The following is a 26147-nucleotide window of genomic DNA, read 5'->3' on the forward strand; positions in this document are numbered from 1 at the left end:
TAAAATTTTAAATCTTTGGAACTCACCACTTTCTACCTTGTCTTATTTAGCTTCATGCCTTCTTTTCCTTCTTCTCTCTCACAAACAATACCTGCTTAATCTTTGTGATAGAAACTTCCTAGAGCACATCACCTTGAATAAGTAAGCAGTAAAGAACATTTTACATGCTCCAGCAGGTACTGGGCATCTGTTTATTGAGTGTATGCTATACACTAAGCATTATTCTTGGCTCTGAGGATACAGGGCTAAAACATTTAGCCAAGTCCTAACTCACTTGGAGGTAGATTCTAACTGCATTGGCAAAGGGGCAACATTTTCTAAAATATACAAAATAAAAGAGCAATAAAATGGGAGAAAATGATACATGCTACGAAGAAAATAAATCTGGGTGATATGACAGTGCCCGAGAGAAGGAGTTGCTTTTGATGGTTAGGAAACAGGCCTTATCAACTGAGCCCTCAACAGAAAGCAAGTCAGCCAAGGAAGGATTTGGGGGATGAATATTCGAGGCAGAACGAACAACAGTGCAACTGCCCTAAATGCTGGGGTTTCTGAGGAGTCAGGGGATAGCAGGTCTGGGCAGAAGGAGAGGTTGGAGAGTGGAATGAGACAGCGTCCTGACCTGGGCTGATACCAGATGTTCCGGGCTGTGTGAGCAGGACAAGGAATCTGAACTTGACTTTCTACCTGTGATAAGCAGTTGCTGAAGTGCTTTAAGCGAGGGAGCTAGGTGACTGAATTTACATTTTAAAGCCATAACTGGCTGTTGTGTGGACAAGGACAGCAGGGAGAGGTTACAGTGGAAATGGGAAATCAGAGAGGAGACTCCGCAGGTGCAGACACCGGCAGTTTCCACCAGAATCGGGGAACTGCAAAAATGTGCAAAATTTTGTTGAGTGGAATTGCTGAGAGAAGATGAAGGGAAGAGAAGAACACGGCTCACCTCACATGCAGTCTCCCAGCCTGAGGAGTCAGGAGGTCGCATGATCCCTCATGCAAGGTCACAAGGTGCTAGGTGGCTGAATCAGGCCTGAAACCAGAAATGTGACTCCACCCACAAACTTTGTGATGTCAACTGATCAGTTCAGAAATTCTAGTTCTTCAGTAGAAAGGAAGGCAATACAGTCAGAAAGAGCTTAATGGTCTAATCCAATCTGCCTAACCTGGTGTTTGACTGCCCTCTGCCACGTCCCTCCCACCTCCCATACCGCAAAGCGGTGGGTGTTCAATACTTTATAATTCCAATTTTTTGTTTGTAAGAATAGGCACTCAGAAAAATCCTACAGGAAATAGAAGCCTGTTCAAGGTGATCATGAAACCAAACGGAAGTTCCTGGGCTTTCAGAAATATTCCGACCTCCTCCTTCTCGTTTGCCATTGAACTCAACGCAGGGAGTTCAATTAATTCTCCTCTGGTTCTCTTTTCCCTCCTCTGTCTAGATTTATTGATACTCCATGCTCTGATTCCGCGAGGCTACTTTGACCAGGAAACTCCTCCTCTTTATCAGGTAAAACAATCTTTCACAAGCTGCTTCCTCCTTGAAGTCTTCCCTGTTCTAAGCTCCTAATACTTTCATTCATTTGGCTCTTAACCGGTTCACCATTCTCTCTTTCCTTATTTAGAGCAATGTCTAAGCCTCCCTCTTACACATCACAAACTACTTCTGATTTATCTTTTTGATGGGACCTCTCCCCCCAGCACAACAGGCACAAAATAAATATATACAAAATAAACAATTACCTAAACTTTTAGGCTAAATTCATCTCTATTTTAGAAAAGACAGCAAGGGATCAGGAATTTTCTTTCTTAATTGAACGTGGTAAAAGTGAACTCACAAACATTTGTCAATCCAATAATAATTTACTAAGCCTTTCCAATAAGCTAGGGATGTTGTACACATTGGCCAAAAAAAAAGAAAAGGAGGATGGCTAAGTCTTCTCAATGTCCATGATTCTGGTTTCTCTAACTGGGGGGCCTTGAATATGATAAATCACTTCCATGCCTGTGTCTCTTTGACTACAACTTCACTTTTTCCTCCCAACTGAAACTGAAGTCTGTTTCCTTTTAAGAAAAGCTTAAAAAAGAATTTTCCTTGTAGAACTCATCATGTTCTTAAAAGAACCCAGGAGAAAGCATGCTGGAGTTAAAAGAAGGATTAGAGTTATCAGGTAACCTGAGTTTGAGTATGGCCCTGACATACACCATGTGATTTTGCTCAACTCAATTAATCTATAGAGGTCTCAGTTTCCTCATCTGTAAAATAAATAAATTAAACTACCTTTTTCTACAGTGTGTTTAATGCTCAGCACACTACTGCAAAATACTGACATAATTATAGAACAATGTAGTTTGCTTATCTGTAGGGACATTTTTAAAGTAGTGGAAAAGAAGTGAAAGAAAGATGGATTAGACAAAAATGTTTCATACTCCAACGACAGAAATCGTATTATCAGGCCTCACTACTTGTGCTCTTGAAAGAGACTTCAAACGCAGAAAAATCTTTCACAAAAACCCCAAATATGAACTGAATTTTACACTCAAAGATATTAATCATAGCATTATAACAGCAAAAGTCCAAATAATCTAAATGACCAAACAAAAGAATAATGAGAAATGAAGGGCTACTTCCTTCAACATGATAATGATTATCTATCAGAACAACAGAAAGCAGTACCCTTAGTTACACAAGAGCAATGTGTATTTCAAAAATGGCTCCTGTCACTGTATCTTCTGGGAACACATGAGGGTCATCCAAGAATTCACTGACACTAATACAGTGGCCAGAAAATTTGCAAATAAATACAAAAAACTAGGTAGTCTTCTCATAGCTGGTCACAATGTTTTAAAAAATATGTAAATTAAAAAAATTTTTTAATGTAATGATTCTGATGTGCATTTAGAAGAATGACTGTATTTGAAAGACAATATTTCTTTTCTCTTTTGGCAACATAAGCTGTACAACAGAAGGACTTGTCCTACAAATTATTAAAACATTATGGAATTAAAATAGGTATAGCATTTAAAATATCATAGTGATGCTGTAGGAACAGAACAATAACAGAGAATAAAGAATTCAAAAATTGATCCATGCATGTGTGTGTGTGTGTGTGTGTGTGTGTATATATATATATATATGTAGGTATGTATCAATCTATATGTATTTTTATATGATTGTGGTGGCATTTCAAAGAAGTAGGGGAAGGAGTGGATTATCCATTGAAGTGTGTTGGGATAGCTAGCTACCCATGTTACAAATATGATGCCAAATCCTTACCTCACACATTACATCAAACAAATTCTAGACGGATTAATATTAAAATTAAAAATATCATAAAGGTCCTAAATATATATATATATCTGAAAATATTTATAATGTGGAGACTTTATCAAAACTGACACCCAAGGCAGAAAAACATATGTAAATCAAAGAGATTTTACTATATAAAATTTAATAATTTAATAAGGCAAAATAAGGAAACAAAAATGAAATCCACTAACTAAAATAACAAAAGGTGACAAATTATGGAAAAAAACAAAAAAATGTGCCATATATGACAAACAAAATGATAATCATCTTAAAATATAAGGAATGATTTAAAGGCATTATTTTTATATTAAAACTGTTTTTAATAAAAAAAAGATTGTTTTTAAGGTGTTCACACTAACAGGGAAATGCTTAAGCTATAACATTAATAGAAAAAAATACAAATATGTCACTACAGTTGCTCTCAGTTATGGAAAAAAATATGTTTAAGAAAAAAATAAGACAGAGTAAACAGACCAAAATGATGGCTATTTTGGCACTGTGGTAATATGGGTGATATTACCTTTGTGATTTAAACCTGCTAAGTTTTCTAAATGCTCTATAATAAGTATCATTTATTTTATCACCTGAAAAAAATAACAAATAGCACAAACTTTTTTTTTTTAAGTATCTTCAAGGGAAAAGCTTGGGTTCATTTTGGAATCTTACTTTTTATATGTTCCTTACTTTAACTATATTCAGTGGAGAGTATGTGCCAATAAAAACCTCCTTCTCCATGTGTGCCATTCTCCTTCATCCAGACAATTCTCTTACTTAGCGAATCTATAATTTTTCCAAAAGGAAGAGAAGTTACATGTGCACATGCACACACAAAGGAAATAGCTAAAATACAACAGATACATTATTTCTCATTGCTAGTAATTATTTGTTTCTGCCAGAGGAGGAAAGCAATAAAGAAAAGATATATAGGAGAATTTCAGCAGGGAACATGTACTTATTAATTCTTTTCCGGGCTAAAATGACAACTCCACTTCGTTTGTTACATTGTATCTTGAAAACTATACCAAGGGATATAAGAAAAATGAAAGTTCTTGTGTTCAGCATCCTGTTCTCAGACCTGAGGTTTACAGAACAATGTGGTAGAGTGGAAGGGGTCCTGCATTCTCCCTTACAACTGAAGACGGAAGTCTTTCAGTTTTAGTCATCAACTGAAATTTGTTGTATTTTTCTATGTAATGCCCAAGACAGAGCAATGTGGAACTTCAGAGAAACAATGAACTGAAGAATAACACATAACCTCTGTGGGTAGTAGGAGAATCCTAACTGAGAAAATACGAAGGTGTGCGTAAAATATAGGCATGCCAAATGTTCTTCGCAGAAGACCCATAGCAAGTTTGGAATACTGGTAAACAAATACTTGATGGTAAAATATAACACCACATTGCATCCATTCAAAGATATCTCAGCTTGATAAAGTATAATACCTTGTCAACATTTAAAGGAACCATATTTTCTCTCCTATTTGGGTAGGGTGCATATCATAGACACCATGTACATACAGGATACCATCTCCAATGGGGGTTGGTGTTTGTGAGCAATGTGATGAGTCTCTAGTTGACCTTTCTCTGACCTGATATTTTCCAGCTTAGCCAGAATGGCCCAGGCAATCACTGGCTTCCTGCAGTCAGTTTATAACTTGGGGTAGGAAGGACCTTAAGAGGTCATCAACAGTGCTTGAATAAATTCTGCGCCATGGTGGCAGGCTGCAGGCGTCAAACTCATGCACTTCAAAGGAAATTAATTTCCCACTGGTCTTGCAACTTTGTGTTATATAAATCCCTGGATTTAAGACTAGGAATATTTCTGATGTGCTTTTGAAAATCTGATCTAACTAGAGTTTAAAAAAAGGAAAACAAAATTCCTCAGAACAAAGCGTGGTAGGCCTTTAATAAAAGGTTTGCACTGAGTAAGTCTTATCCCTGGATTATCTCCCTAGTACAGTAACTGGCTGGTTTTTAAAGGGTATCACAGAAATCAGACAGACAAGAATAGGGCATGATCAGGAGGCAGTGCATGTTTTCATTCTTTCAACTGCACTTGGAAGTTGTCCCTGTTCTTGGAGGGGACATGACTGAAGCCCGAAACTAACTTGCAATTTGAATGTCTCTTGATGCATTTCCAAACTGGGCCAGACTGCTGGAGACATTCTCAAATATATGCATTCACACCTGACCCCCCAATCCTGACAGAGATCATGTTGAACCTTTGTAAACTGACTTGGAATTCTCTAGAAAACGTCCTTCATTTTCCATGTGGAATTTTGTATGCAGCTTTGTTAAAGAATTCCTTTCCCTTCTTCAGGGCAATTTCCCTGCAAAGAAGCCTCTAGCATCCTCTGGTTCCAAAATAATTTTCATAGAATTCATCTGTCCTTTTGTCTTCTAGTGAAGCCTCCCATTGTTCCGGAGACCATTTGAAGGTTGTTTCCCTAAGTATCACTAGTATTCTACTAGCACTAAGATAGAGTATGATTGTCTATACATTTATCAACTTGATTATATTTTTTTCAATTTCAGGTGTAAAGGTTCTCAAGTCCTTTTGCCAACACACTACACACGGCTTAGATGAATCAGTTTTTCATGACACAACTGTTCAAGAGCTTTGCATATATATAAGGGTTGTAAGTTATGTCCCCTATAAGGATGTCTTATCATAGCCCTAATATCCCAACTGCTAGTTGTCTCAGTTCTTATTAAAATGGATTCAAGGGGGCTTCCCTGGTGGCACAGTGGTTAAGAATCTGCCTGCCAATGCAGGGGACATGGGTTTGATCCCTGGTCCAGGAAGATCCCACATGCCATGGAGCAACTAAGCCCGTGTGCCACAACTACTGAGCCTGTGCTGTAGAGCCCATGAGCCACAACTACTGAAGCCAGTGAGCCACAACTACTGAAGCCCACGCGCCTAGAGCCCGTGCTCCGCAACAAGAAGCCACCACAATGAGAAGCCTGCGCGCCGCAACAAAGACCCAATGCAGCCAAAAAAAATGGATTCAAGGAATCTGTCTCTAATCAGGTGCATAAGACCTGGAGGTTCACAAATGTAACAAGAGATATACATAGGTGCTATTCTTTCAGCAGAATCCTCTCTCATTTTCGGTTCTAAATTTTCTCTACACAATACTTCCAATTGAAATTCCCAGGCTGTTCCGAAGGTTTGTTTCCTTTGACTAGGAAGCCAATTCTTGCATTGTTTTCAAGTTCTCCCAACTTGGAGATATCTGGAAATCCAGTGAGTTTTGTATTTCACCTATTCCTTTTACTTCCTGGAGATTTCCTTCATTGTATTATTATGCTCTGATCATGACTTGGTTTTAGCGAACAGCATTTCTTCCAATTTAGTTGAGGATTCTTAATAATGCTTTTGTAGCTTGGAATACATACCCCCAATATACTTCACTAAGAATCAGAAAGAAGTCATGGTCACTTTAATACCTTCCAATGCCTGTTGAAGATAATGGAATTTTGTCTCTGTTCTACTTCAAAAATAGAAAGATTAACAAAGCCTTAATTTCACCCTCATTTTACATCTGTATCTTGTTCTAGTAGTCCTTTAACCTTTCTTATTCTCTACTCTGGTACTGGAGCGGACAAAATTCTCTCATTGCCTGGCTAAGGACTCTTGAATCTCTGCCTCCCCCCTAATCTACGGTGAGGAATCCAAGACTCAGAACTAAGAAATAACTTTCACTCCTTACCAGCACTGGATTAAGAAAACTCATACAGATTCTGTGTTATAGCCATGGGAAAAACAAAATATATCACATGAGCATCTGAAAGCAGTTGGCAATATTAAGTATGAGCCAAGAATTAACACTTCATGTTTATACCAGATGTCAGGTACACCACTTCTCTCTCTGAGCTGTCAAAAAGCCTAATACAGAGAGAAAAGGTCAAAGAATCCTGAGGGAGGTTAGTGGTGCTTAAAGGTTATAAATGATTGAAAAAGATTGCTTTAAGTCTACGTATGTCACCACTTCAGATGTCATTTCACATCACAAGTGGAAAACAGAATAGGCCTTCTTAAGAAATTTGTGGAATACAGTATGTTTTGGCAGTAATGTTGAAAACACACTATGGTTTCTGTAAGCCAGCCAGCACAGGTCCCCTTATCTGAAGATCAATGATTACAGATGACTGATGGACTCGTTTCCTCACCAGAAAACACCAGCCTGTTATTACTATAACAGATGTAATGTGATCCACACATAATTAATTTAATTTATAAAATGCCAGAAGTATACTTAGTCAAAAGCATCCCTTAATTTTCCCCCCCAGTTTTCATAATGCTATAATGAAGAATCCACCCCCTAATATATCAAGAATTACAGTGAAGATGAATCAGAACAAATTCCGGGAACTGACTCCACCCGCTCACTGATAAAATAAGATACACTCGTCCTCTACCCCTTCCCTTCCCTTCCCTTCCTCTCTCCCTCCCTTTCTCTTTATAATTTATCAGTACAGAATTCTATCTTTAAAGAATATTTATGTGGAACTACAACATTTAAAACTGGTAAAAAAAAGAATTGCTCTATTTGAAGAGGGAGTTGGGGAAATTTGAGGTCTGTACACTAAGCTGCACCCTTTCACAAACCCTTAGAGCATTTAGCAGAGAATATTTTGAAAATTACTGGTATGCATGATCTTCAAGCTACGTAAGCATTTCCTGAAGTGGACTTCTCAGAATATCTGGTCCCGCAAGATGCTATATAAACAAAGGGTTCTCTCGTCAAGTAAGTTTGGGAGAAGCTGTCCGCTAGACTCCTCCTCTAGGATATGTAAAATTAGTACTGTACTATTAAAAGCTCTGACAAATAAAAGAAAGATGCTTTCTTTTGCTTTCCCTAGCATTTTTGCAAAAGTGTTTTTTTTTTTTTTTTAAAAACTGCCTCACTCTTTTGCATGATGCCTATTGCTGTTGCATAAGAATACATAGTGAAAAAATGTTGCTCAGTGTCACACAAATGGTCTGTGAGTAAAAGTATAAAACCACAAGAGAAAATAAGGAGTCTATGGTAGGAACACAGAATTTACCTTTACCTATTGTATTTAATATATCAACCCATGAATCAGATGATCTTGTCAGGGACACAGTGCACAGGAAGGTTCCTTATCTGTGGAGGGTCATCAATACTACTCAGTGCAGAGAGTATGTATGTGTCATGCTGTATAAAAATCAAAGGGGAAATTAAAAGAAGTGATAGGAGTGGGTTACAAAATGCAAAATATTTCCAAATATATTAATGTCACTGAAAACATTAAGATTATTTTAGAAAAATGAGAAAAAAAAAAATTTTTTTTTTTTGGTTGCATCACACGGCTTGTGGGATCTTAGTTCCCCGACCAGGGATCGAACTTGGGCCCTCGGCAGTGAAAGCGCCAAGTCCTAACCACTGGTCCGCCAGGGAATTCCCCCAAAATTCTTAAATTTCTAGATTTACATAAAAATTTACCTTAGGAACAACAAATGATTTACTCATAGCTACAATGGAAGAATTAGTTACAATTCTGCTTAATTATTGTGTTTACTCTTGGGAATACAATGCTTCTTCATGGGAACTGGGCTTTAGCTGACATCACTGACCTTCCAAGTTCATCTCTTTCTAGATAAAATCAAATGTAGTCTCAAAAATTACAGAGTTTGTACTTACATATAATAAAACCTCACACATTAGACCCCCATGGCTTTGCTGTGTTTAGTTGATTGGTTTATCCCCACTTTGGGGGCATAAAACATTTGCTAAGAAAAGTAATGATGTAAACTAGACTAGATGGGGAGAATGTAAAATGAATCTGGAAAACTGTTTCCAGAAGGATTGAGATGCTACTTCCAAATACTGCAGGCCTCCAGGAGCCCATAATTAGCTGTTTTAATTAGCCTTGTTTGGAATTGTTTTCTGTACTCCTGAATCTAACAAAAGTGAATTTTTAAAGGCTATAAACAATACTCTTAACTCTTAGACACGTATACCCTTAGACTACTGAGTGAATGAGGCATTTTTAAAGATTAGCATTAATTGAATGTCCTTGAGGAAGAGACTTCTAACTGTGGCCCACAGGCTAAAGGCACCCTCAAACCAAGTACTGTTTGACCCATATTGTTAACGTTTTGGAAAATTTTGCCAACATATAGTTTCTAGCTGTTCTTGTTTTCTCCATGGCAATAATCAGCTGGAACTGAGCAGCATTTGAACGCTTTGGGTGGTTTGAACATTTTGGGTGCCATTTTTCATCATGATATATTGTTGTTCTTACATCTTCTTGTTGGAAGAGTTAGGATAACTTAAACTAGTTATTGGATCTAGATCTCATCACATCTGGGGAAACCGAAAGAAAGACTACAAAGGCCCAATAGCTAAAGAAAAAAATAAGAGAGAACTTATGGTCGATTACATTATTATTAAAATTTTTTGTTGCTCCTCTCTGTGACAGAATGGTTTCTGGCCCATTTGATCAGTATTGGCCATAATATGTGTTTCGCAAAATAGAATAGGAGGGACTTCCCTCGTGGCGGAGTGGTTAAGAATCCTCCTGCCAATGAAGGGGACACGGGTTCGATCCCTGGCCCGGGAAGATACCACATGCCGCGGAGCAACTAAGCCCGTGCACCACAACTACTGGGCCTGTGCTCTAAAGCCCGCGAGCCACAACTACTGAAGCCCGCGCGCCCTAGGGCCCATGTTCTGCAACAAGAGAAGCCACCACAATGAGAAGCCCGCACACCACAGCGAAGAGTAGCCCCCGTTCGCTGCATCTAGAGAAAGCCTGCGCACAGCAATGAAGGTCCAACACAGCCAAAAATAAATAAATAATTAATTGATTAATTTAAAAAATTGAATGGGAGCAGAAATGATTTATATATACCACCTGTGAACAGACTGAATGAGTCTGACAAGTTTCTTTTCTTCCTGCCATGAGAATGGCATATCCCAGACAAGGGCTACTTTTTCCCAAAATAAACAGGTCACATGGAATATAGCTGCAGCCAACCCGTAGCATAGAGCCTACAAAACTGGAAATAAATCTTCATTATTATAAGCCCTTGAGACTTTGGAGTCATTTGTTACTGCAACAGAACCTACTAAAAGCTGACTGATACGCAGCAAATTTTGTATAAATAGTGAAAAAAACAGCTCTATGTGTTTAATATGCCAAGCGTGTCTGTGTCTAATGAATTTAATTTAAGAGGACATTAGGAAAAAAGCCATAGTAATAACTTAACCAGCAAATGGAAGATACGTGTGACAAAACACTTAATAAACTCAGAAAAGAACTGTATTTTCTATGTTGTAAAAATTGCATATGAAGTAAATGATGCTGTTAAGTGATTTCAATATGTTACTGGGAAAAAACCAAAAAATTGCCCAAGTCTCAAAACCTGGCCCTGCTCATTAATCTGAAACACTTGGCTGGCCCCTGCAGACCTCTGAGAATACAGAAAGGTGGTCACTGTGATGTTTCTTTGGATGCATTTAGAAACTGACTCTTGTAATCTTACTGAAAACGTTGCACATGATTCATTTTAAAATTTCTTAGTTTTAAATACTGGTATCCTTTCAAAGTCAAACTTCCTAAAGTTAATAGGGAAAAATAGCTTTTAAATAAGAGCCAGGTCTAAAAGGGAAGAAGGAAAGTGATTGATTTTGAAAATCCTCCCCTACAATATCAGTCTGAGTTTTATTCCAGATGGGCATACCCCCTTGAGATGAACACTCTCACAGAAACACACAGACACAATAACAACAATAAACAAATCCAAACTACTCAGGGGTAAGATGCCAAGCAGTGCCTGGAGGATTAAAAGCTACGCACACTTAACCAATGCCCAGTTTCTGTGATTATTAACAAGCACCGGTGACTGCCCGGCACCTACCAACTACTCCACACGGGGGAAAGTGGATGAATGCCATGGAATATTCAGCTACACGCCTAGGCACACCGGCAACCGTGCTCTCTAAGGCAGCTAATGTTAATGAAGGAAAAATTCAGCTGGGATAGGAATTGCCTAGCTTATAAATAAATGAACGTCAATGTCCTATATAAGCCAAGAATTCTACTACCCTTTTAAAGTCCAAAATGTCCTACTTAATAAAATGTAACTCCTGAAATACTTCAGTGCTTACACTTGCTCCATCATAAATGACATTTCTCTACTCCTTAAAACATTTCTTTAAGGCACTTAAATTTGTACGACGTGATGACAGTGGGTCTCAAGGTGTGGCTCAAGGCCCCGCTGAGTCAAAAATCCCCTGGGTCATTCATAAAGAATGCAGATTCCCAGAAAAGACTCCCCACTAAGGAATCAGAATCTCTGAGAGTGGGATCGTGGAATACACATTTTTAACAAGTCCTCCAAATAAGCTTCTTATACAGCCACTAGAAATCATGAAATACAGCCTCTTAAGACACACTGTATCTTATACATCTCTGGTCCTAACCTGCTTGTGCTTATTTTCAAAAGCACAGGTCTATCTAAAGGCGGCAGAGAGAAGCTATACTCCTAACCTGTTCCCACTTCCCCCATGGCACACAATGGACCTCCTTTGCTCTCAGTGTGACCATGTGACCGGGAACCAGTCAGCAGAATGTGAACATAGGTGACATGTGCCATCCCCTCCAGGCACGTGTCCACAAGAACCATCCATGGGTCATCTCTCCCCCTTTTTTCCCTGCCAGCTGGACCAAGACAGAGGCAGCGACCACAGATTTTAGATGCTGAAACGGAGAGGCCTAAATGGATGAGGCCAGAGATCTATGATCAAAAGCACTTGATGTGGATTTTATCTGAGCAAGAAATACAGTTCAGTTTAAGCTAATATATTTTCAGGTTTCTTTGTTAACAGTAGCTCACGTAAGCTTGATTAAAACACTAGTACATATAACCCCCTCTGGGCCAATCAGCAGCGGCCAGCTGGAACGTGCTAGGCGTGGTTCCAAGCCCGTGGAGGCAATGGAGGGAATACCCAGGAGGAGAGGCAGTCACTGCTTGTGTCGTTCAACAAAACACAAGCGAGTCTAAAACCTCCACTACATAATCCAACCCTTACGGCTGGAGGAAGGAAACCCAAGCGCTGTCTAGAAACAGGTTTTCTAAAATGGGGTAAAAATAAGCCAATCAAATGTACAAATGTACCCTGGGGTACATGAAGAAAATATAATAAGCCCTCTTTAAAAATTTACTTACGTATTTTTATTTTACATTTTTCTACCTAGTAAACATATTAGGATTAGAGTATATTTTTATCTATATATATAAATCAGACATTTCAAGCCACTCACATATATGCCCCTGGGGACAGGGGGATTCCTATTTATCTTTCTATTTCCTTGCACCCTGAGAACAGTACATTTAACTTGGAAAGTGGTTTGGGTAGGGTTCAAAAATACTGACTTGAATACATTCCTATCAAGTTTACCAGCAATGCTTTCAGTTTTTTCTGTATTTAATACTAAGATTATTCAAGTAAAGGGCCATATATATTACAGTAAAATAGCATTATAAGACGTAAACATCTTCCACACGTCAACAGATATTTGATGGATGCATGAGTAAATCAAAATATGAATAAAATAGATGGATGGATAGATGGACAGATGCAGGAAGGAAGGGAGGGAGGAAGGCAGACTCAATATTTTTAATTCATAGTTTCCACATTCAAGCACTTTGGAGAAACTCAGGATTTTTCATCTCCATTTCCAACTACAAAATGGATGTTCAGCAATTAAGACTATTTGAGACAACAGATATTCCCTTTAGAGATCAATTTTACTGTTATCCACAGAGTAGCACCTGAGGTTTATGTGTCAACCAATTCAGAACATACTTGTCTGAATACTACTACGAATTTATTAATATTCTGGACACCCATAAATGTCAACAGTCACATCAGCATTGGCATATATTCAAAAAACACTTTTACAATTGTGATATATTATTCATTCAGTCTACAGATGGATTCTTTCTTGTGACATGTTAACATATCTGACTCCCAGGCTTAGAAGCAATAAATTAGGAGCAATATTCTATGGTGCAGAGAGATGCTTATTCCTCAATAACCCACCAACCATCTGCTTTATCTAGATTTCCTAGTTTGTGATGGTATAAAGACCTGCTACGATGCAACTTTCAGATACATGGCTTTAGGGAAGGGGAAACCCTTGGGTTCTCAAAGAAACGTTTTATATAGTGACCAGTGATGCAAATGCCATGGGAGCCAGAAAGCACATTCTGCCCATGAACATATTATGTATTCCCTACTTCAAAGTTTTGTAAAAAGCTGTTGTTTTAAATTTGACTAAACTACAAACATGAATAGTAGAGGAGTGTAGTTCAAGGAAAAATGAATGCCTAAGCCAAGGTGGTGCTAAGGTTACATGTTAAGGTATTTGGGGAAACTACTGTTTTGGGTCCAAATCACATCCCAAAACACTAGGTAATGTCTCATCGCCTTGAAGCAAGGTCTAGCAACTGCACAAGTGTTTCCAGAACATTCCTACTTGGAAATTTTTCTTCAAGTTGCCCCATCTAAACTACCTGAGGTGACTTTTGGTTTTTGGTCCTAGGGAAAGAAAAAAAAAGATGTCAACATGGAGGGTGTAAATCCCATGCCATCTGGTTATGTTGCTAATAGTTCTCACCTCGGTCACACCAGGATTTACAAAGCAATTTTTAGCATGAAGTCGCTTCAGCCTCCACTACCTGCTGTTTAGCATCTCACACGCTTCCTTTTCACATCCCAAAGGATGGCAGGCAGTGTCCAGGGCTGTCATTGTAAGAAGAATATGCACAGAGCACAGACGTGGGAAGCTGGATCACAGACCAAAGCTGTTTGCTTATGAAACACTGGGAAACACTCAGGTCTGTTTTTAACTCAGAATAAATCTCATCCGGCATCCTTGGACAAAAACCAAGTCTTTATTAACATGTATGTAGGCAATAACTTGATTAACCTATGAATTCCTGTCTAATTAGTATTTATCATGAAAGGCCCACGAACTAGTCTTGTATCCTTATTTATATAAGGATAATTTTTTTGTGCATTTGAATTTACAACGATCTTGTAGTGATATCAGCAACTGACTGGTAATTACACTAATTCCCAGCTTTTCACACTATTGGTAACTAGATTGATAATTAACCCACGGATAATCCATGGCTGGTACCTTATTTTTGGCATGTCGCTTCCTGATTTTCCAGCTAATTTTCAAGAGAATACTAATTCCTAATGCTGGATTATTCTGCAGAGAAGACAATGAATAGGAAGTGGCAGAAAGTGTCACAGAATGAGTGGGAGATAAGACCCCTCTCAAATGACAGTAACCTGCATTGCTTAGGAGTTATGGGGACTCCTAGGAAACATTTCTGTCACCCATCAGGAAACAATTTTTCCTTCTATGGCATCATATAAATGGCGATTGCTCTTAAGCAAAGCAGCCCCACGTTGCTGCTACTTTCTTATAAATTATCTGCATAGACAAATTATTTAAGGGAGTATGAATAATATATTCAGTTTCCATACTTTGAGACTCCTATTTGGGTTCTTTTTTTGCATATCTCCCTTGTCACTTATCCAGTTCCTCTCCATACTTTTAATCAAAAGAATCTCCTAGCAGATGATTTATTTCCACCAAGAGCCAGCACCCTGCTTAGCAACTAAGCAGCACTCAATAAATAGAGACTACTATTATTATTTGTTATTATTATTATTATTATTTCACCCCTGTGTCTACTCTGTCAGGCTGTGATTTTGTTAGAGCATACGATAGATAATAAAATACAATGATGTCTTCAGTAATCAGAAAATAACAACAAAATTAAAAGTTTCCGACCACTGAGAAGGGACCAAGTAGAAGTGAGTAAAAGTAATACAGCAGTTAAGACAGAGAAGGGAAGGTCATGTCCTGCAGGGACCACGGGACTTTGTGGAAAGAGGACACAATGGATCACAGCGGGGCCATGTGTGCCCCATATCACATGTACTGATAAATCCTGGAGTCACGGCTTCAGCTGCTCTGTGCTGCCTCACATTCTCCACTGAATGAAAAGTCCCTCAGTCCACAAGGGGATGAAGCGGAGCTGATACCAGCTGCTGTGGGCAGAGTTCACCGTCATCTGTCAGCGTCTGCACCTGTCTGCTTGGCACCCAGCGCATATTAGTTGTTAAATGCTTCCACCTCTAGAAACAGAGTTTGCAGTGCATTCTCAGAAAGCATCTGTAACTGGCCCGATCTAAAGAGGAGTCCTTTATTCATTTCATGAATGTGTTCATTTGTTCAACCGTTATTTACTGACTGCTTGCCATAAACCAGCCTTGTGTCAGGCACTTGGGTGCAGAGCAAACCTGGACATAGGCTCTGTCTTCAAGAAGCTCCCAAACCAAGAAGTCAGGGCAGGGGATGTAAATTGTGACTTGGCAGACTCAACATTAGGTAGACTTGGATCAATGACAATCCTGTTTTCAGCATCTAAATCTGACGCTCTGGTCCCTATCATTTTCCTGCACAATCTAGCATGCAGGAAGATATGCTTTTGTTCAGTCGTTCGCTCCCCCATGCATGCTGCGGGGTCTTAAGAGCTAATGTACCGCATCTGGGAAGATTTCTTTCCTTCTTTGCCAACAATTCTACTGACTTTCACAGTCATCCCAGACTGTGAGCTTTAAAAATGAAAAGAGCACTATATGAAGTCACCAAGGCAGAGAGGAATCAGGATGTCATTACTTAGGAGAGTTGTGACTGGCCAGCAGTTCTCCAATTTCAGGACAATGGAAAAGATTCATCTTTTGGAACATGTTTTATCCAACAGCTTATTAAGACTCCCTCACTGTGTGCATGCCCAGTCAACTAAAAGATCCCCTCCTTTGTTATCAGCAAGTACATCTAGTCATAAAAGTGTTTAAAGAAGATCACTTAGACTTTTAATTTGGGTCAACAGTTCCAACACACATCATAGACAAGACCGCCCAGCGGTCTTTTATGTTGCTTTTAAAAAATAAACTTTAGTTATTTTGATACTTGCTTACTAGCTGTACTTCTAACCATTATTAGTGTCTACCTAAAACATCACTCCCTTTTTTTTCTCATAATAAAACCCTTCTTTTCTTTTGGAAACTACGTCTTTCTCATCCCAGTGCTTGCCAGTAGATGGAGCTGACTCTGGTTCTCTGCTGGAGGGAAAAATCTCATGAGCAAGGCTCATCCAATGAAAATCAGGAGCCACTGAGCAACAGGCTGTCTGGTCCATTAGGATCTTTAGCACTAAGGACCAGAAGGCCTGGAGTTGCCAGGAGCCACCTGTGCCACCACAGGGAGTCTACATGACAATGGAATCAACATGGAGGGAAGCAGAGCCAAAAAACAGCAAGAAAGAACAACCACTTATGAAATTGGTTAAACCATTGGATCCAGGAGATTGGTGTTACAGGGAGCAAATATTAGAGTCTGGGATAAAGATTTTGACCAACGCTCAAAACCTGTGAAAGCAAGGAGGCAGAAGCAGGATTTGAGATAAGAAAGAAGTCAAAGTGTGGTGATCCAAAAAGCCTTGGCCATGCTGGAAGGAAGCTCTGGACTGAGTCCTCCCCACTAGAAGTGTCCAGTGTTGGGCAGAAAGGGCTGACCCCTTATATCCTCTCCTTGTTCAGTCACCAGATGCAGGCAGTCCCTGGAAGGGTGGGACCCTGGGCAAGTGGCTCCTGCAGCCAAGGAGATGAGGAAGAAGCTGAGAGCTGGAGGCCACTGGCTGACCCCACTGCCCACAGTGAGGCAGCGAGTCATTCTGGGTGGTACATCGCTGTGTCAACCATACAGCTCTCGTAGAAAGCACATGCTCAACCCAGTTATATGAGCCAGTAAACTCCCTATTTTCTTCAAGCCAGTTTGAGCTCAGCAGCAGTGGTTTTACTGCTAATCAAGAGAGTCTATGCTTCCCTTCAAAGTCACAGGTCCTCTGAAACTTCATGATTTCAGCAAAATATACACTCCCGAAGTAGACTGGGGAGCCCAATTTAAACCCATGCTCACCAACACGAGGGCAAGCATGGCAGCTAATCAAGCCCCAAATCTGCAGTCTGCAGCTGGCTCAGACATTTCCAATGATCAAATACTGAAGATGGGAAATGTCTGTTTTATTGGGCTGAGGATTTTGTGATTAAAACTGCCAAGTCACTGGGCAACAAAGACTTTGGTTTGGATGTCACAGAATAAATAAAGTCCAGCATATTGACATTTGAATAAGCTTTATTATAATGGGAAGAAGACTTCTCAGTTTCGCCTCTGGTCAGAAAGATTCTCTCTAACCTATTTATCTCTCAGTAATTCTCATCCTCTCAATAACAGAATGTGTTTGCTTCTCTGAGAACAATGATTCATACATTAATAATGCCTTCTTTGTTCCTGCAAGTGACCAAGTTTGTAATAGTGAGCATGAGAGGAAAATCCAACCAGCACTTCAGGCTCTTACTGGGGAGCAGTACTTATTAAATTATTTTCATATGTGCAGAAGTTCATTTTCACTCTTGGTAGCTATTCTGTTAACCTTCTGAATTTCCAGCAATATTTCAATTTATAGCAATGTAGCATAAAATTTGCAATTCCAACACCCCAGTAAAAATGATGTGAATACACACACATATTTCATTTTCAATATATATTACACATATATCAAGAGGTGCAACAGCATATATCAATAAGCTTGTGTAAGCGTGTATGCATAAGGCAGGAGAGAGAGAGAGAGAGAAAGAGAGAGAAACCACAAAGACACCAATGTATGTCACGGTCTAAAACTAAATAATAAATGATAATAGTGTAAGGATGAAGCATTGTTCAGCACCATTAGGTAACTGAAATTAACTTGATCTTGCTCGCCTTTAGAACCTTCCTTGTTGGAATGAGTAAATTATGTTTATAATCTCCTCTGGATAGACTACTTTTTGTAGAGTTTCTTATATTGCAACTCAACTGACAGAATCCAATGCTTGGATTATCAAGTTTCTCAGGGTAATTTATGGAAGCAATAACAGCACATATGCTGTGGGTCTCGCCCCGAAACTTGTTTAATAAACATAAAGAGCAAAAACAGAGCACTTGTTACCTCCAGAGTGTGGCGGGAGGCCACAGAGCAGGACGACTCCCTGTCCTTCACGCACTGACACTGTACTTCTCATTTTGGTTTTAAAATTTTCCAGATCTGATTTGAAAACAAAACAAAACAGAATTTCAGAAAGGACCATAAATTTAAAGTGTTCACACAGAGACATTCCTCTTTTTTAGGATAATAAAAAATCCCTTCTCAGGAACCTCAGGAGGAAAACATTTAACATTTGCTTTGAGAAGGAAAAGTCGGATTTTGATTTCTTTATTAAGGCTTCTAGAAATTCAGCAGTAGAAACAAAAATACATACCCACTAATCCTGTAAATTAAACCCACATATTCCTTTTTATTTGTAGCTGTAAAAAAATGCAAACTGTTTTTATCATTGGCCAAATAATTTTTTTCAAGTATTTAATAAAGCAATTAAGGCAAATACTATTTTGATCACCAGTGGTTATTTTTAAAAACCATTTAATTTCTTTCAATAATAATCCAGGACAGCAAATTCCAATTCATATTCTCCTGCTTAAATTACAGCATGGAGAAAATTCTATGGGTTTCATTTTGAACGAAGCTTAAGCCTACGGGGGAAAAAAGAAGAAACATTTGTTTCTCTAAACTCTGCTTTTTAAAAAAAGTACTGTGCATTCCATAGTTAATATATGCTGTGGTGTCACTTTCTGTATTAGAAAAATTGCACTGTCAATTTGTGAAAGAATATACTCATTTCATAGCTTTTAAGGGTTGATATAAATTGCCTATGTGGTGACTGTGAAAAGTAAGGCAGTGTATGCAGTTTTAAAATACAACTTGAAAAATTTCAACTTTGAAAAATGCAAAAACCAAAATAGTCTTCTTCAAATTGATAAGACTACCAACTGTAGACATGTATGAATTTTCTAAGCACCATAAATCAATACATCAAAGGGAAATTAGAAGGTTTATGTGTTTCATTTTATTGTTACTGAAAAATAGTATTAAATTGTTAGCTTATCAGCATGGAATAAAGCAATTCAGCAAAACTCACATATGTGTGACTTTAAAAGGAGAAAAAAATAGTGTTTATGGACTTTTTTTATTCAGAAGTTACCCTACAAAAGTGATATAACGTAGCATTATATCATCGTAAATCTATAACCAAATGCAGCATTATCAAAACATTAAGGCTTCTGAAGTGTAACTGAGTTGGAACTGCAAAATTGGACCATCCAAATGTTTCCCAAAGACTAAGTGGAGGAGTACATCATATCAGAATGTAGCCCATACATGGAAAAATAATTTCAAATCACTACATTTTGACAACCAAGTATGCATCATAATTACTGATTTTCTGTCCAATTCCTTGTTTTTTTCTGTTATATAACTTCACATCATAAAACACATTCATCACTGATTTTACCTAGAATACACCAAAAAGGATTTAAAAAAAGGTTCTACGGAAACTAACAATGTCTCTTCTCCTCCATAGGTGAAAACCTCTTTTGCCTAAACCCTAACACTGTCACAGGTTTGTCCATTGCTCTGGACATTTGCAGTGATACTATCTCTACAGTATATAAGGACAAAGAACATTATTTTTGGATACCTGATGTGGCCAGTTCATGGAGAACATGTATTAGGAAGAGCAAACAAAAATAACTGTAGTGGCCTTAAGTGTTTTCCTGGCTTTTTTTTTTTTTTTAACCCTAGGGACTATAGAGATAAAAGTAGTATAAATATCCAAAAAGTTTCAGATTACTGAAATATCCTGGCAGATTATATATGCAACCCAAACCCAAGTCAAGGCTGCATATGGTCCAATCTTGACAAGAACTGTATCAGAACAAGCCCTGTTTAGGAGTCAAAATAAATAAGAAGTCATTCCAGAAATTATTTGGTAGAAACCTCTCCGATTTTTCTTCCTGTCTCCTGATTCTTGCAAAATGTGACATTATTCTGGAGCCTCTAATTAGCCAGATTTTAAGAAGAAACCAACTTCATAAGGAGCATCTACAAAGAACTACAACTAGCATCATATTTGATGGTGAAAGACAATGTTTTCTGCCAACATCAGGAATACGACAAGAATGTTCATTCTAGCCACTTGCAGCCAACATCATACTAGAAGTTCCCACCGCTGCAATAATAAAAGAATAAAAAATAAGAAGCATACAGTTTCTAAAGGAAGAAATAAAATGACCCCTATTTGCAGATGATACGATTGTCTAAATAGAAAATAGGAAGGCATCTACAAAAACAAAAAGCAAACCAAAAAATTCCCACTACAAAGTGAGTTAAATAGGTCACAGGATACAATTTCTAGAGAGTAACAATAAACCTGCAGAAACCAAAATTAAAGACACAAAATTGTTTACAATCATTTCAAAGAAAATACAGTACTTAGGTATACAGATAATAAAACGTACAAAGGATCTATATGCTGCAAGTTACAAGATACTGATAAAAAAGAATCAGTCTAAATAAAGTGAAGACACCTACTGTGTTCATGGATTGGAGGATTCAGCATAGTTTCAACTGTCCCCAAATTGATATATAGACTTAATGTAATTCCTATCAAAATTCCAGCAAGGTTTTTGGTGGGTTTGTTTTACTTTTATATCTTTTGTAGATGTAGACAGGCTTGTGCTAAAACTTACATAGAAAAAGCACAGGCCCTAGAATAACGAAGACAATCTTGACTAAGAAGAATAAAGTGGAAAGAACCACTCTACCTAGTATTAAGACTTATTATGTAGCTACAATGAGCGAGACAGCGTGGGAACGGCAGAGGGACAGACACATAGAACAATGGAATAAAACAGAGAATCCAGGAACAGATGCACACAAATACGCTGCGTTGATTTTTGACATACGTGCAAAAGCAATTCAGTGGAAGAAGGACAGCCTTTCAATAAATAGTGCAGGAGCAACTGGACAACCATAGGGGAAAAAATGAAGCTTGTCCTCAACCTCACTCATATATGAAAATTAATTCAAAATGGATTTGAATGTAAATGTAAAACATAAAAATATAGAAATATAGACCTTTTAGAGAAAAATATAGGAGCACATTTTTGGGATCTAGGGTTAGGCAAAAAGTTTTTAGGCTTGACAGTAATAAACTGGACCTTACCAAAATTTAAAGCTTTTGCCTTGTGAAAGTGCATGGGAAAAGGATGAAAAGACAGGAAACAGACCAGGAGAAAATATTTTCAAATCGCTTATCCAGTAAAGGAATAGTATCCAGAATAAGTCCTCTTAAAACTCAGTAGTAAAAAACAAAACTATCCAATTAGAAAATGGGCAAAACAATGAACAGGCATTTCACTGAAGAAGATATAGAGATGGTAAATAAGGACATGAAAAATGTTCAACATCATTAGCCATCAGGGAAATAGAAATTAAAACTGCAGTGAGGCATCACGGCACACCTATCAGAATGGTTAGCGACACCTATCAGAACTATAGCGACAACACTAAACCCCATAAAGGATGTGGAGAAACAGAATCGCTCATACATTGTTGGTGGCTGTATGACTGTACAGCATTTCACAGCCACTCTGGAAGCAGTTTGGTAGTTTCTTCAAAAACTAAACACACAATTGCCATACGATCCAGCAATTGCACTCTTGGGCATTTATCCCAGGGAAACAAAAACATATGTTCACAAGAAAACCTGTACAAAAAAGTTTGTACAGCTTTATTCATAATAGCCCTGAACTGGGGACAACCCAGACGTCCTTCAATGGATGAACGGTTAAACAAACAGTAATGCACACATTTCCTGGAATACTACTCAGCAATAAAAAGCAATGGACTACTGATACACCCCACACTTGGATGAATCTTCAGGGAATAATGCTAAGTGAAAAAAGCAATCCTGAAAGCTTACATGCTGTATGACTCCATTTATATAATGTTTTTAAAATTACAGAATTTCAGAAACAGAGGATGCATTAGTGGTTGTCAGTGTTTAGGGAAGTTAGGGCAGGGATATGGGTGTGGTTATAAAAGGGCACTGTGAGGGATCTCGACCACAGAGTGGATACACAAACTATACATGATACCATTATAGGGAACTAAATACACACACACACACACACACACACAAATAAGTACATATACAACTGGGGAAATCTGAATTAAAAAACAAAGATAAAATCCAGCTCTCCATATTTTTTTACTTTCTTTCCTCTTCCTCCACCCCACCTACAGGGCGCAAGTGGCTCACCTTGATTGCCCTTCTGGTCGCCACCTGTGCTGTGCTGCTCTAAGATATACCAAGTTCTGGTCACACCCTGGAGACAGTATCTCCCAAACTGATATCAAACGGAGGTATGCAGAGCCAGGAGAGAAATACGCTCCTTACTTTGACTGCTTTTCCTATGAATATGCACATGGACCATTCCTGGTGTATAAATACTCTACCTTGACACCTGTCTGTTAATTTTATTTATCGGGCTAGGTTTTCTACGGGCTGCTCAAACACTTCACACTTTCAGGTTGATCTCCCCTAGAGGGGTGGGATAGGGAGGGTGGGAGGGAGATGCAAGAGGGAGGAGATATGGCGATGCATGTATATGTATAGCTGATTCACTTTGTTTTACAGCAGAAACTAACACACCACTGTAAAGCAATTATACTCCAATAAAGATGTTAAAAAAAAAAAAAGAAGAAGAATCCGCTTGCCAATGCAGGGGACATGGGTTCAAGCCCTGGTCTGGGAAGACCCCATGTGCCACGGAACAACTAAGCCCATGTGCCTAGAGCCCGTGCTCCTCAACTAGAGAAGCCACCGCCATGAGAAGCCCGCGCACCGCAACAAAGAGTAGCCCCCGCTTGCCGCCAACTAGAGAAAGCCCATGCGCAGCAACAAAGACCCAACACAGCCAAAAAAAAAACAGTAAAGTTTCTAAGGGAAAATTCTACCATGGCAGGCTAATAGGTGTGTCCTAGGAAAATAAAAATGGTTCCTTATGTAAAAACAATGGCTTGCTCAACAAGTTCAATAGTATCTTAGTTTTCCTTCCCCAAAAGCAGAGCCAAGAAAGGACTTGAGTGACCTGGGGTATATGGAAGATGATCTCGGAAAGTAGGAGGGAAGGAGTGGGGTGAAAAAAAGAGGGATGGAAGAAAAGCCACCAGCTGGTTACATTACTGAAGCTGCTACTGTAGTCAATAAGGGATTGATTCTGCATGAACCTCTGATAAGTGTATAGAATGCCTTCTAGAACCATCACCTTGAAAGACGGGAGTCAGGGGTATTTGAATACAGGCTCCCAACCTTACCAGTGAAAGGTTTTCCCTGGGGGCAATCATTTTCCCCTACTCATCAGAGCTATCACTGTGAACTTTCATGGAACTCCCACCCCCACTGCACATTAATCAGAGGTGGGCAGAGGGGATTTAACACATTTTGGGGATACCAAAAATGTCTACTGCAAATAGATTTCATACTTAAAAGCCCAGCCTTTTTACAGGTTTTAAAACAGGTTTGTGTTGTAAGTTTCCAAGCAGACATACGTATTCAGTATTTTCTAAGCCTCCTTAGGGAACAGGGAAGCACTTAATAAGATCTTAACACCTTCAGGAACTGTCTGTTTTTTAAACACAGTTGAAATACTGGCACAATGGGTGAACTCTAAGCACCTAGGAATACTTTACAAGACCTTTCCCCACAGGTATATCATAATTCAGCTCCTTCTCTGCCTCTCATCACCCCACTACTCCAGCAACCCCAACGCTCAGCCACATACACTGAAACAATAACAAACTATTTGGATTTCCCCAAGCACAAAATGCTTGTCAAAAATCATGCAATTGTGCGCCCGCTCCTTCACTGACGTTGCACTTTTACTCATCTTCAAAACCAGCTTCATCCACATCCCTTTCTTGAAACTCTTGAAATTACCTCCATCCTTTCAATTCTGTTTTTTAATTAATTAATTAATTAATTAATTTATGGCTGCGTTGGGTCTTCGTTGCTGTGTGCGGGCTTTCTCTAGTTGCGGCGACCGGGGGCTACTCTTCGCCGCGGTGTGTGGGCTTCTCATGGGGTGGCTTCTCTTGTTGCGGAACACGGGCACTAGGCGCGCAGGCTTCAGTAGTTGTGGCACGCAGGCTCAGTAGTTGTGGCTCGCGGGCTCTAGAGTGGAGGCTCAGTAGTTGTGGCGCAGAGGCTTAGTTGCTCTGCGGCATGTGGGATCTTCCCAGACGAGGGATCGAACCCGTGTCCCCTGCACTGGCAGGCAGATTAACCACTGCGCCACCAGGGAAGCTCCCAATTCTGTATTTTCTATATTTTTCTATTTTTCCATTTTGTTCTCCTATCCTGGGGGTCCACCAAGATTACAACACTGTCATTTTCATCTTTATATCTCTAGGCTATTACATATTTGTTGGCATTGTGTGGGTCATCAACATACATTTGCATCCATCATATCATTTTCCTTGGAATCTCCATGGTGGGTCCCCCACCGAAGTTGAATCCTCTGTGCCTGGGCTGCAGATTTCTTAACTTTCTACCAGTGAGGTTTAGGAAAAGAAAACAGGAGTGGGCCCACCAGGGATCCTGTCTTTGCTCCACCATAATCCAGATCTGCAAGATTGGAGGAGTTACGACTTGGTCATCTGTGCTTCCCAGCTTTTTATTTGTAAACTGGGACAACACCTGCCCTTTGAACCTCATGGAGTTTTTTGAGAGAGGTGCTCTCTAGCATCGCAGATCTGCAAGCCCTTTGAAAAATAAAAAGAATTATAGAAGTGCAAGGTTCCTTATTCCTTCTGAGTCTCTGGTTTTACAACTCTCCTTACTTCAGTCTCTCTCATCTCATATATGATGTCAAACATGCAAAGATCACTTCAACTAAAAAGCAAAATACTTCTTTGGTCTCGGCGGCAGAAGCGAGATGACGAAGGGAACGTCCTCGTTTGGAAAGCGTCGGAATAAGATGCACACGTTGTGCCGCCGCTGTGGCTCTAAGGCCTACCACCTTCAGAAGTCGACCTGTGGTAAATGTGGCTACCCTGCCAAGCGGAAGAGGAAGTATAACTGGAGCGCTAAAGCTAAAAGACGAAATACCACCGGGACTGGTCGAATGAGGCACCTAAAAATTGTATACCGCAGATTCAGGCATGGATTCCGTGAAGGAACAACACCTAAACCCAAGAGGGCATCTGTTGCAGCATCCAGTTCATCTTAAGGATTTCAATTATTAGTCACGCAATAAATGTTCCGGTTTTAAAAAATTAAAAAAAAAAAAAAAAAGCAAAATATGTCTTCCAATAACTCCCATGCTCCACTTTTCTTAAACAAATCCCCCTTCCCCCCATGATCATCTCTCTGTTTCCTTCCACTTTTTAACTTGGATTGAATTTAAGTCTGGGTCCTCTGGAGTCAGATAAACCCATCTACAAATCCCTTTCCTGAAACTTAAGTGTTTGACCCATGGTAGATTACTTCACTTGTTGATCCACAGTTTCATCATCTGTAAATTGAGGATAATAATAGCAATTATCTCTGCTATTGTTGTGAGAAAGAAATGAGATAGTCTACGTCATTTACTTAAAACCGTGTCTGACTTATAAGTGTTCAAAAAATAATAGCTATCATTTTTCTTTACGTCCCCTCATAGATCTCACCAAGTCTGAAGCTTCTACCATTGTGTCTATACCAAAGATGTGTTCATCAAAATTTTGATTCAAAACATGCATTTTCTGCATGCCTTCCAGACACATTTTGGCTATTCAT

The 26147-nt window shown here is 39.0% G+C and overlaps 2 protein-coding genes across 2 annotated transcripts in view; one reads left to right on the forward strand and one right to left on the reverse strand.

Moving 5' to 3' along the window:
- The window catches only part of CNTN3 (contactin 3), a 236910-nt gene that overhangs the window by 123938 nt on the left and 86825 nt on the right, over window positions 1-26147 (reverse strand). Inside the window, exon 4 of the mRNA XM_061195539.1 lies at window positions 18419-18514. Coding sequence (XP_061051522.1) covers window positions 18419-18514 — 96 coding nt within the window. The remainder of the gene's footprint in view (window positions 1-18418; window positions 18515-26147) is intronic.
- On the forward strand, window positions 25283-25654 carry LOC133094803 (large ribosomal subunit protein eL37-like). The gene has a single exon (XM_061195537.1). The coding sequence runs from the start codon at window positions 25306-25308 to the stop codon at window positions 25597-25599; it is 294 nt and encodes a 97-aa protein (XP_061051520.1). The 5' UTR covers window positions 25283-25305; the 3' UTR covers window positions 25600-25654.

This window comes from Eubalaena glacialis, chromosome 7, assembly GCF_028564815.1.
Source record: "Eubalaena glacialis isolate mEubGla1 chromosome 7, mEubGla1.1.hap2.+ XY, whole genome shotgun sequence".
In the NCBI taxonomy this organism is placed as follows: domain Eukaryota; kingdom Metazoa; phylum Chordata; class Mammalia; order Artiodactyla; family Balaenidae; genus Eubalaena; species Eubalaena glacialis.